The sequence below is a fragment of the Typopeltis vanoorti genome, chromosome 2, assembly GCF_054136105.1.
Source record: "Typopeltis vanoorti isolate ZY-2024b chromosome 2, IOZ_Tvanoo_1.0, whole genome shotgun sequence".
NCBI lineage: Eukaryota > Metazoa > Arthropoda > Arachnida > Uropygi > Thelyphonidae > Typopeltis > Typopeltis vanoorti.
The window spans coordinates 126705339-126717620 of NC_143550.1; the positions used below are offsets into that span (position 1 = coordinate 126705339).

Here is a 12282-nt window from a genome sequence, read left to right on the forward strand (position 1 = left end):
TTTCTGCAATGTCACCACCGGGATGATATACTTTTGCAAAGTGCTCACTCAGTAACTCAACTATCTCAACTGATTCAGTTACCTCCCTACCATCGGCATTCTTTAAAATCAATCTGCCATGTACATTTTTCCTTTTACTAGCTACATATCTAAAAAACTGTTTAGGATTCTCTTTAGCCTGCATGGCCAATGTTCTTTCGTAATCCTTTTTTGCTTTTCTTACCACACTCGTCACCCTTCTGGCCTGTGCTTTATACCGTTCATGTGCCTGCGGGTCACCCTTCTCCTCAAATTCCCTCCATAGTTGTTTCTTTTTTTGCAACTCAAGCTTAATGGTGTTATTCATCCATTTAACCCCTACTTGATTTATTATTCAGACTCTAGGTATACAGTCAGCCACTGTTTCGTGCAAGCACTTCTTAACTACCTCCCATGCACTATCAACTTCTAGTCCTTGCAGTTGTACATGCCATGGCACTGAACCAATCAAACTCCTAAGCTTGTCATACTTTCCAGCCCGATAATTCCACATGTACCCTGTCTTAATTGAAAATTCTGCACCTTTAGCCACCTCCCAAGTTAAGACCCTATGATCACTCTCACCAATTGGTGGCAATGTGGTCATATTTGTTACAGCCAAATCCTCTGATGTAATTACTAGGTCAAGCACTCTCTGACCCCTAGTATTTTCCATTACATGCTGTCGCAGATAGTTATCCCTTAATAACCTCATAAAATCCAGTTCCTTCCTCCCGTGTGTCTTCTCCTCACTCCAATCAATGCAACCATAGTTGAAATCTCCCATAATAATCACCCTCCTTCCACCCATTTCTTCTATTTGCTTGTGCATACTGTCACCACCATCTTTTCCATCACCTGGTCTATAGCAGCACCCAATTGTATATTTAGTTCTGCTAGCCACAATCTCACACCAAATGGCCTCAAATGTGCTCTCTTCTCTATCCTGCAATTCAACTTCTATTCTCCTTAGCTGGAGCTCATCAGCTATCATCAACAATACTCCTCCCCCCATTTTATTCTCTCTGTCATTCCTGAACACACTATACCCATCACATTCAATCCCACTAGTTATATCATCTACAGTCAGCCATGTTTCACTAATACCTATAACCTGTGGTCGGGAAGTGCCAACCATGGCCAAAAACTCTTCCTTCTTGTTCCTAATACTCCTAGTATTAGTGTACATGAATTTAAGACCCCCATTTGCCCCAACCCTACCTTGATGCCTTATATTAACTATCCCACTCAGATTTGTTGTCCTTATTTGCTCTGGCATATTATATTCATTCTTACATTCAACTGCCTCCATAAGGACTGTATCTCTACTCCCACCCCCTAACAAATCTAGTTTCCCTGAATTTGCACATCCACTACATTCAGCAACACTTTCTCAAGTCTTCTTACACCGTAACCATTCAAATGCAAGCCATCCATCTTATATAGATCCTTTCGCCCATCAAACTCACTCCACACATCCACAAATTCCACACCACTCGTCATACATAACCCACGCATAAAGTCATTTGCAATTATAGCCCTCCTTTTAAACATTTCACTGTCATACCGTGGCAAAAGACTAATCATTCTAACTCTCTCACTCTTTTCTTTTGCTACCTCAAACAATTCATTCAGGTCTTCTATCATTTCCATTTTATCTCCTTTCAAATCATTCGTACCTGCCACAACAATCATTTCTTTCACCCTTTCCTTTTGCTCTCTAATAGACGCAGTTACGTCCTTTATGGTCGCACCAGGTTGGTACGATTTTGTCAAATCCTCTACTAACACACCTCGTACTAACGAGTCTCCATACAGCACTCTATCCTTCATTTTGTTCATGTTCACATTCATACGTCTATTTTTCCTGTCATACCTTTTATTATTGGTTGGTTCATTCAGTCTACTTTTGTTCATGCACTCTAGCTGCTGTTTTGCTCTTTCTATCGCACTATTCAACAACGCGATCTCACTCAATGCATCTATCTCATCTTTTTTGTTCTCTGAGAAACCATTTATACTATCATTCACACTTTCTACATTCACACTCTCACAATTTTCATGTACAACCTTGCCGTTTCTTGTCATATCCCTGTTTTCTTCATTCTGAAGGTTGACAAAAATATCACACTCACGATCCGAAATACACTTCAATTCCGCATTCTCCCTACATTTTCTACACACATTCAATCCTTTATTATCATCTAACCACACTCCGACCGCACTCCGCAAAGCGTACATTTCACAGCTACACCATTTCGCACCAGGTTGGTACGATTTTGTCAAATCCTCTACTAGCACACCTCGTACTAACGAGTCTCCATACAGCACTCTATCCTAACTATATATATAATGATCTTATCTTTGGTCATATGGTCAAACACCTTGGCAAAAATGCCAAAGAACAATTTCGACATTCTCAATACCTAAATTGTACATATTTGGTCCGATGTATTAAAATAAATAACTTTTATTATTAAAAGACCAGAAGATAAATGATAAAATATACAAAGAGCCAACAAGTTTCACTAGCCACTGTCTAGCATTTTCAAGGCTGAACTGGTGTGAAAACAAATGCATTGAGTTACATTTCAAACATACACTTTAGTAACTGTCAGGCCGTTACATTTTGTTCCTTCTGTTTGAAGGCGTGCATGTGTTCGAAAGCTTCAGTCAGATTCCGGTACATGACCATGTGTTTTGTAGTTATTTGCATATTGTAATTCTGTCGAACTGAGGGAGATGATGAGATATTTCCATATGTCTTTAAGAACAATGCTCTGATTTCTATTTAAATTATTACCTGTGCGTAATACCACAGCTGCTTCTTTTAAAGTTCTGTAGTCATTCTCGATGTAAGGCATAGAACTGTTTTTCCAATCTATAACGTGATTTGATGTTGAGAAATGATGTGCTAAACCAGATGTGATGATTCTATTATGATTGACATCCCCCACATGTTCCTTCTGTCTTATTTCAAAACTTCTGGAAGTCTTACCAATGTAAGAAAGGCCACATGTGCATGGAATTTCATACACTCCAGGACATTTGAAGAAAGGTACCTCATCTTTAGGTGATCCTAAGATATGTCATGGTAGTTGGTTTAAAAACCATTTTGATGTTATGAGCTTTTAACATTCTCACCAATTTTGTGGAAACTGAATTAATATATGGAATGACAGCTGTGGACACATATTGGGGTACTGTAACACGCTGTTGGTGGTTGTCTTTAAATAACCATTTGTTTAAAATGTTAGAAGGGTATCCATTAAGAGATAGTGTGTTAGCTATTAGTGACAGTTCTCTCTGCACATCTGTTTCTTTTGAAATAGACCTTAAGGCTCTATTACGTATCATGTGAATGATGCTGTGTTTTTGTGATCTATGATGGTTGGACGAATAATGTAGATATCTACCAGTATCTGTGGGTTTCCTGTAAATGGACAGTTGGAAATTGTTATCTTCTTTCTTCACTAGGATGTCAAGAAAAGTAAGTTCTTTGTTCTTCTCTAGTTCTATAGTGAATTTGATCTTATTGTGTAGTGAGTTGATTTTGTTCAGAAACACGAGAAGGTTTTTCATGGTGTCTTTCCAGATGATGAACACGTCATCGACATATCTCCACCAAATTGACGGTTTTGGTACAATGGTGGAAAGAATATCCTTTTCAAGTTTTTCCATAAGAAGGTCTGCACATTGGTGGTGACAGAGGACTACCCATGGCTAGACCTTCTAATTGTTTGTATACAGTGTTGTTAAATTTGAAGAAATTTGATTTCAGGCAATGATGAAACAGCTGTGTGATGTCTTGAGGGAAAAGATCTTTCAGAATGTTAACCACCTCTATGATCGGTACATTAGTGAATAAGGACACTACATCAAGACTAGCCATAATGTCCGTTTCTGATATTTTAATATTCTTGATTTTTTCTATAAAATGTCGAGTTTTTAATGTAGGTCTCTGTGTGTCTAATTGTTCCTTTCATTAATTTTGCCAGATGCTTTGCTAGTAGGTATGTAGGTGATGATCTTCCATCAACTATTGGACGAAGAGGAACGTTTTCTTTATGAATCTTGGGAGCCCGATAAGGGCGTGGAGTAATATACCTTGACGAGCAGAGACAAGCAAGTTATTGTACCTCTGTACCGAGCCTTGATAAGACCTCATCTAGACTACTGTGCCCAGATTTGGTCACCTCGGTTCCTTCTTGATGGGGAGGAGGTGGAGAGGATCCAGAGGCGAGTGACTAAGATGATAACAGGTCTATGGAATGAACCATATGAGAACAGGTTGAAGATTTGTGGGCTGCAGAAACTAGTTGATAGGCGGAGAGGGGAGATATGATTGAGACATTCAAATTGCTAAAGGGATTCTATAGGATTAATTCAGAGGATATTTTTGAGATCAGGACTGGTGGTGGGAGAACTAGGGGACACCTATGGAAGCTGGGCAAGAGTGTTGTTAGCAGGGGTGTTAGAGCTGGGTTCTTTACTTTTAGAGTGGTAAATGAGTGGAATAAGCTGCCAGAGTCTGTTGTGGGTGCTATGATGGTGAACAAGTTCAAGGCAAGGTATGATAGATACTGTGAGAATGTAATCACATAGTTGTGTGGACATGATGTTTAGGGCCTCCCTCGATGAGTCTAAGGACTCCTGGAGTCGCCCGAAATAATAATAATAATAATAGGATGTAATGATTTAAGTTGTTTTTTAAGTTCATCCGACCAACTGGTCAAATTGCGGATAAGAGCGTTAGTCTCCACATGATTACTCATGATGGGATTTTTATCTAAGACTTGGTAAGTGGAAATGTCTGCTAGTAACAAATTAATCTTATCGAAGTAATCTTTCAAGTTGAAAATGACCGTTGAATTTCCTTTATCGGCTTTTGTTATTATAATGTCTTTGTTGTTATGTAAGTTGCGGAGAGCTTTCTTATCATAAGGAGTGATATTAGGTATTGGTGGTTTTGCTGAAGCAAGAATAATTGTACTCTTGAACCTGATAGCATTTGCTGTAGCCTCCGGAAGAGGAAAAAGACTTTTTTCTATCCCACATATGAAATCCATTTTAGGGATAAAATTAGGGAAGATGGCAAAATTGAAACCCTTTTTTTTAGGATTTCTGATTCATGATTAGAAAGCTTGTAATCAGAAAAGTTAAAAATCACTTTGTTGTTAGGCAGACTGTGATGCGACTGGAATTTTTTTCTTATATAGAAATTCGAATTTTTTAATTTGTCTAATTTTACTCGTTGTGAAAGTTTTTTTGTAGCTACGATGTAATACTTGGTCTATATCATTCCAAGTCGTGTAGTCCAAACTGTTCGATATGTCATCAAATTGATCTCTACACTTCACGTCAATAATGTTAAGCTCATACCTGGTTTGTTGTATCCTTTCTCTTAATAACGCTAACGAAGTCTTGTGATATACTCTTTTTGCTGTTGTAGATTGGATATGCCCTTTTACTACTAAGAACTTCAGGATGATAGCGAAATCTCTGCATCTCTTCAGTAAAGTAAGGTGGTTTAGTAACTTAGCTTTTTTGCATTTGTTCTTCTCAAAGCACCGAACTTTATGTTTCATTTGTGAACTTAAATTGTACATATTTGGTCTGATGTATTAAAATAAATAACTTTTATTATTAAAAGACCAGAAGATAAATGATAAAATATACAAAGAGCCAACAAGTTTCACTAGCCACTGTCTAGCATTTTCAAGGCTGAACTGGTGTGAAAACAAATGCATTGAGTTACATTTCAAACATACACTTTAGTAACTGTCAGGCCGTTACATTTTGTTCCTTCTGTTTGAAGGCGTGCATGTGTTCGAAAGCTTCAGTCAGATTCCGGTACATGACCATGTGTTTTGTAGTTATTTGCATATTGTAATTCTGTTGAACTGAGAGAGATGATGAGATTTTTCCATATGTCTTTAAGAACAATGCCCTGATTTCTATTTAAATTATTGCCTGTGCGTGATACCACAGCTGCTTCTTTTAAAGTTCTGAATCTGTAGTAATTTTCGATGTAAGGCATAGAACTGTTTTTCCAGTCTATAACGTGATTTGATGTTGAGAAATGATGTGCTAAACCAGATGTGATGATTCTATTATGATTGACATCCCCCACATATTCCTTCTGTCTTATTTCAAAACTTCTAGAAGTCTGACCAATGTAAGAAAGGCCACACGTACATGGAATTTCATACACTCCAGGACATTTGAAGAAAGGTACCTCATCTTTAGGTGATCCTAAGATATGTCTGATCATGGTAGTTGGTTTAAAAACCACTCTGATGTTATGAGCTTTTAACATTCTCGCCAATTTTGTGGAAACTGAATTAATATTTTGAAATGTAACTCAATGCATTTGTTTTCACATCAGTTCAGCCTTGAAAATGCTAGACAGTGGCTAGTGAAACTTGTTGGCTCTTTGTATATTTTATCATTTATCTTCTGGTCTTTTAATAATAAAAGTTATTTTAATTCTCAATACCTCTTGGCGAACAGGCAAACTTCCAAAAGAATGGAAAAAAATTAGTTATTGTACCCATCCTGAAACCTGACAAAAATGCTGCAGAATATCAAAGCTATAGACCTATCACATTAACTAGCATACTTTGTAAAATTACTGAAAGAATCACACACTCCAGGCTTATGCACTGGCTGACAAAAAATAAGAAAATCAACTACTACCAAACTGCCTATAGAACCCATCATTCGACAACAGATCAATTATTCCACTTCTGCCAAACAATAATAGACTCATTTCAGGAAAAACCAACAAAAAAGAAAACTGCCATATTCCTTGATATGACTGCTACTTTCGATCATGTTTGCTTCAAAAAATTAATATAAACAGTACATGATATTGGAATTAGAGGAAGCACTTTAATCTGGATTGCTGATTTCATTAGAGGAAGAAAGATCAAAGTCAGAATCAATGCAGCAATATCAAGAGAGTGGAGAACCTAGGCTGGTGTTCCCAGGGCTCAGTACTCAGTCCCTTACTATTCCTTCTATATGTCAATAACATTCATCCCTACTCTTACAGAAGACACAAAAGTAACTTGCTATGTAGATGATATAGCCATCTGTCACACTAATGCTAAAATCAAAGAATCAGAGGAGATTCTAAACAAATCCATGAGAGGATTAGAAAAATGATCAGATGAACTTCAACTCAAAATCAACCCCGACAAAACAAAACTAAGCACCTTTAGTACAGACAAGAAAAATAAACATTCCTACAATCCCAAAGTCATGATTAACAACAAGCTAATTGAAAAAGTCACAAATCCAAATTACTTTGGTATTATGCTTGATCAGGAATTACGTTTTGCACAACACATCTCTAACACTTCCAACAGAGCGCAAAAAAAATTAAATATACTGAAAAGGCTTTGTGGAACAAATTGGGGCACAAAGCCAAAAATCCTCAAAACTACTTACACTACACTAATAAGGCCAATAATGGAATATGCAGCACCTATCTGGTCACTTTTAGCCTCATCGGTAAAGGAAAAATTAGACAAAATACAAGCAAAAACATCCAAGATTATCATTGGTGCAGTCTCATCCACTAACAACATCAGAGGCCAACAGGAATGTGGGCTTGACCTGCTGGAGGACAGACGAAAATTTGCACCATAAAATTCATAAATAATATCAGAAGCTACCGAAGCGATCATATCTCCCTAAAAACTTATTAACATTGGAATCAAAAATGCAGACTTCACAGATCATCAACTTTACAATATGACAACACTATCAGGAAGGAAATAAGTCTTGATCAGCTAAATGCCCACATAAACAAAAAAACCTCTATTTTCCAGTCCTTTACTTTCAAATACCTCCATAAATCTAAACCTTACCAAACTCTGCACAAAAAAAGAACCAAAAGAAATGCCCCAAGAAAAAGGCCTAAATACTATCAACCTTCTTTCATCCTAAGTCATTTGTTATACCAATGGATCGTCAGATACCAATATGATTAATGGAGGCGCTGGTGTTCTCCTTCTACTCCCGAAAGGTGAAAAACTTTCAATAAAAGTTGGATCTGGGAGAATCACTTCCAATTTTACCAGTGAACTCTACACAATAAATAAAGCACTCGAAGCCTACTTAAAACTATCATCATCTCAATAATCTGAAGGAATTATAATTTACAGTGACTCAAGATCAGCTATGGAGGCAATCAAAAATGGCAATACCAAGCTCACACAAGACATCCATAAACTCTTAAATCAACTAAAGTGTTTAGGAAAAAGTTGCATTTTACAATGGATTCCCACTCATGTAGGCATTGATTATAATGAAGCAGTTGATAAATTAGCAAAAGAGGCCAGACAACTCAACCAAGAAACTCACATGGTAACTCTTGCTGATGCCAATGCACTAGCAAAAGCTAAACTAATTCCACCGTAATCAGTGATACAACATGAAATTCCCGAAATCAGTGCTGACAGAAAGACCTCCAACCATGATAGCAAGAAAGACTGACAAGAACAGGACATTATAGAGGAATGAAGATCAATACAGATGATACGAGAACATATAGAAACTGCAACAACTGCCCCAATACTGAACTAACACCCACTCACATCTTTACCTGTCCAGCAATTACAGCAGCCTTGCAAGAAATAGATCCTAATCCTGAACAACAGCTCTATACAAACAAAATCATCGACATAGCCAAAGCAGTACAAGGAGCACACGGAAACATCTAAGACTCTCCAAAGTACAAGACAACAACTTAATTCTTGTCTTATTAGTAAAGATATTTTCGAAAAAAAAAAAAAAGATCAGATAAATTTGAGTGTTCAGAAGAATGATTTAGTATAAAGAGAAAAAAGATGATTATTATTATCTGCTCTTATAAAAGATATTTTCATGTAAATTATTTGATATAAAAGAAATGCTGATTAATAGCTTAACTTTAACAGATGTGTAATATTATTATCCCATATTCTGAGGAATATAAAATAACACCTTTATTATCCTTACTAGAAAAATATGAATAAATGCTGTTTGCAAAAACTTATCTTTAACTACTCCTAAAATATTTTTAACTACAATTTCTTAAAATAAAAAAAATGAATAAATAATAAAAAAAAATAAATTGACTGTAACTTGTCAGAAGCCATATAAGTAGTTTACAAAACAACTTACTGCAGTTCTTTTCATCACTATTATCTGCACAGTCATTATCACCATCACATCTCCATACCTTTAAGACACACTTCTGATTTTCACACTGGAACTCATTAGGCTCACACTGAAACTGGTTGCCTGTAAGATACCACATTTATAAAATGCATACTTCATAATTTACTCAATACTAGTTTAAGATTTCTAACTAATAGAAACAACTCCTCTTTGAAATCATGAGCATATTTTTTTTTTATTATTCATCATACTTCGTTGGGGTAACAAGATATTGTGTGCAGGTCCTTTTACACAATACATCTATTAACTGTTCTTTAAATCATTCACTGTCTTCATTCACAGGCAATGAATTCAATGGTTTAACCACTATGCAAAAAAAGTTAGTTCTTACCACTCTGTCTCGCAACTTATAGGGATAACTTCCTTGTGCTTGTTCCATCTCCATGGTATAAAAAATCTCCCCAGTGACAATCTGGTAAATACTGTACCTCTCAACAGCTTAAATATTTAAATCATATTATTGCTTCCACCAGGCTCTGCAGATTGCATACCCTCAAGTCTGTTCTCATAACCAATGTTCTGTAGACTGACATAACTGTCATCTGATTTTGCATCCTCCTCCTCCCTCCAAAATTACTTTATGTACAAGTCCTTTAGGCTTATTCCATTGCATGACTTTCATTAACCTCTCCCTACCAGCCAAGGTGGATGAAATAGTGAAACCAAGCTGCACTTCTTATCCATGTTATTCAATGGGTGTTACAGAATCATATCCAAATTTAGCTGGACATCATGGCCAGTTGGGGTGTTAAAGAGCCTGGTCAATGGCAAAATCACTTCCCTAACACATTCCCTAACAACTGCTGAAATCCCATCCAGTTCCTCAGCAAAGCAGTGGGACTGGATGAGATTTCAGGAGTACTTAGTATCTGAAATATATATCCTCTTCATGCATTTGTAAGCCTTCAATTCCATCACACTTTAGGGATAAAACATGCTTAACCAGGATGGAATACACCAATAATCTAGTCAATAATCCACTCCATTATCTCATCTTCAATGGTCACTGGACCAGCACCTCCATACTAAATCATTTTTGCCCTTACTAAAGACACAATGAAAGAATTCCTTCTTATCATTATCCTAGCACACCATTATCCTTTCACCATCCTTTAACTATTCAATTCACTCATCTCAAAATGCCTGTATCCAGCTGCTCATTGTTCTGATTCTATACATCTGTTCTTTCAATAAATTTTCTCCAGACACTCCATTCAAATTCAGGGTCATCTATACATAAATATTTCATCCTCCTCAAAGCACTTTATGCATCTACATATTAACTTATTTGCTATCATTATCCTCCTCAATTCAGTCCTATCATACCATATCAGGCACTTAGTATCTACTCTTGCTCTTTCACTCCATTTTTCCAGTAACTTTTGATCCTCCTTTATTATCACCTTTCAAGTCTTTCATATCTACCACAAATTACAAATATTTACCTTTCTGTTCTTCACATTCTAACATAATCACTTATATCTTTAATCTTCTCTTCTGGAAAACATAACTGTCATTCTTTTATCAAGTATACCTTAATAATGGAATCATCTTACCGTTCTCTCCTGTCTCTCCAGTCCTTTTTTCTCTTCTCTATTATACCACTCATTAAATGTTTTCAGTCACTTGAGCTCACTCACATATGACTGTTGACAATACTACAATGAGTTACATGACATCTAACTCCTTCAAAGTTCCATGAGTAGGAATCAGCTGATTAAAAAAGCAGGAATGTTGGAATTTCATAATATTTCATTTTTTATCATGATCATCTTCCCTTTCATAGTAGACTCAACGACACAGCCAAGTAACTTGGCCTCTGAGAAACGTAATACTGCTTACAACAAGGAAGTTAATCCCATCAGCATTGTGTATACTATGGCTGCATATTGTGTGTGTGTGTTCTTCTGACCAGTTTGCCTGTTTAGTGGAATGAAAAATCCAACTTTCCATGAAGCAAACCCTGCAACCTCCATATGAGACTAGCTATCACCTTCAATTCAGAAGTCCTGATATACTAGACAGGATTCAAACCGAGGTCTTTCAAACCACTTTGATAACAATTATCTTCTTTTCTTCCTAAGATGGATTTTAGACCATGTGGCCTGTTCCAGTCTCATGCCATTTCTTGCTTGGTTTTCTGATTCTTCTTTTTCCACTCATTTTATATCCGTATAATATTTTCGGTAGTCTGCTGTTGTCCATTTGATTTAAATGTTCTATCCATTGATACCGATTATGATTCCAGCAAACACTGGATGCAAAATGACCAATTTCAGACCTTCGCCAATGTTAAGTAGAGGTTTAATATTCACAATGTGAAACTGCAAAGGCATTGGAATGAAGACTAATTTTCAATCATAACTGTTGAGTTTGGAAAGGTCAAATATTAGGTCCATATCATGTACATAAAAACTATTACTAAACTGAAAGCCTATTTTTGGAGTGTGCAGTGAGCAGCTGTGAAACTTTCTCCTAATCTCAATAAATATGGCAGCATTACCCACATTTATGAACCTAATTATGACTAAAACTATTTTTAGTTTTGCATTACAGTTTCAAGTGTTATACTGTATACTTAGTTGCAATTACACTATTTCTGTCAAGTGCTTTGTGCTCTTGTGATGCTGTGAATTGCAAAACATCAGCAGACTTAATGCTATTACATTTGTTGAGGTTTCTGTTGCTATTATTAGTGTTTTAACCAAACAGGAGACTCCTGTTTGGTGAATAAATCTCTGAAGCTAACACAATAAATAATTTAAAGCTGCTAAAAGTATTTAAAGTTAAATACTAAAAAGTAATTTCAGTGGAATATGCAATTATTTCATGCATCTAGCCTATTTTTCATTTATTCATTTTAAAACTGGAAAATATAAAGTATGGAACAAAACTGGAGAAGACTGTTCTAGAAATTGTTACTGCTTCCAGATCTTCCATATTCTAATAATCTAAGTAACCACTTTATTTTGTTTTTATTGAAATTTAAGCCATGAAGTGAAAAAAAAGCAAAAAAAGGAAAATGATAAGTTA

General features: G+C 36.1%; 1 protein-coding gene across 6 annotated transcripts in view; it reads right to left on the reverse strand.

Annotated features, from left to right (window-relative positions):
* Positions 1–12282, reverse strand: part of LOC150109418 (basement membrane-specific heparan sulfate proteoglycan core protein-like) — a 1783738-nt gene that overhangs the window by 1020296 nt on the left and 751160 nt on the right. For all 6 annotated transcript variants that reach the window (XM_090413063.1, XM_090413041.1, XM_090413033.1 and 3 more), the window contains one exon: positions 9193–9312. In XM_090413063.1, coding sequence (XP_090269189.1) covers positions 9193–9312 — 120 coding nt within the window. The remainder of the gene's footprint in view (positions 1–9192; positions 9313–12282) is intronic.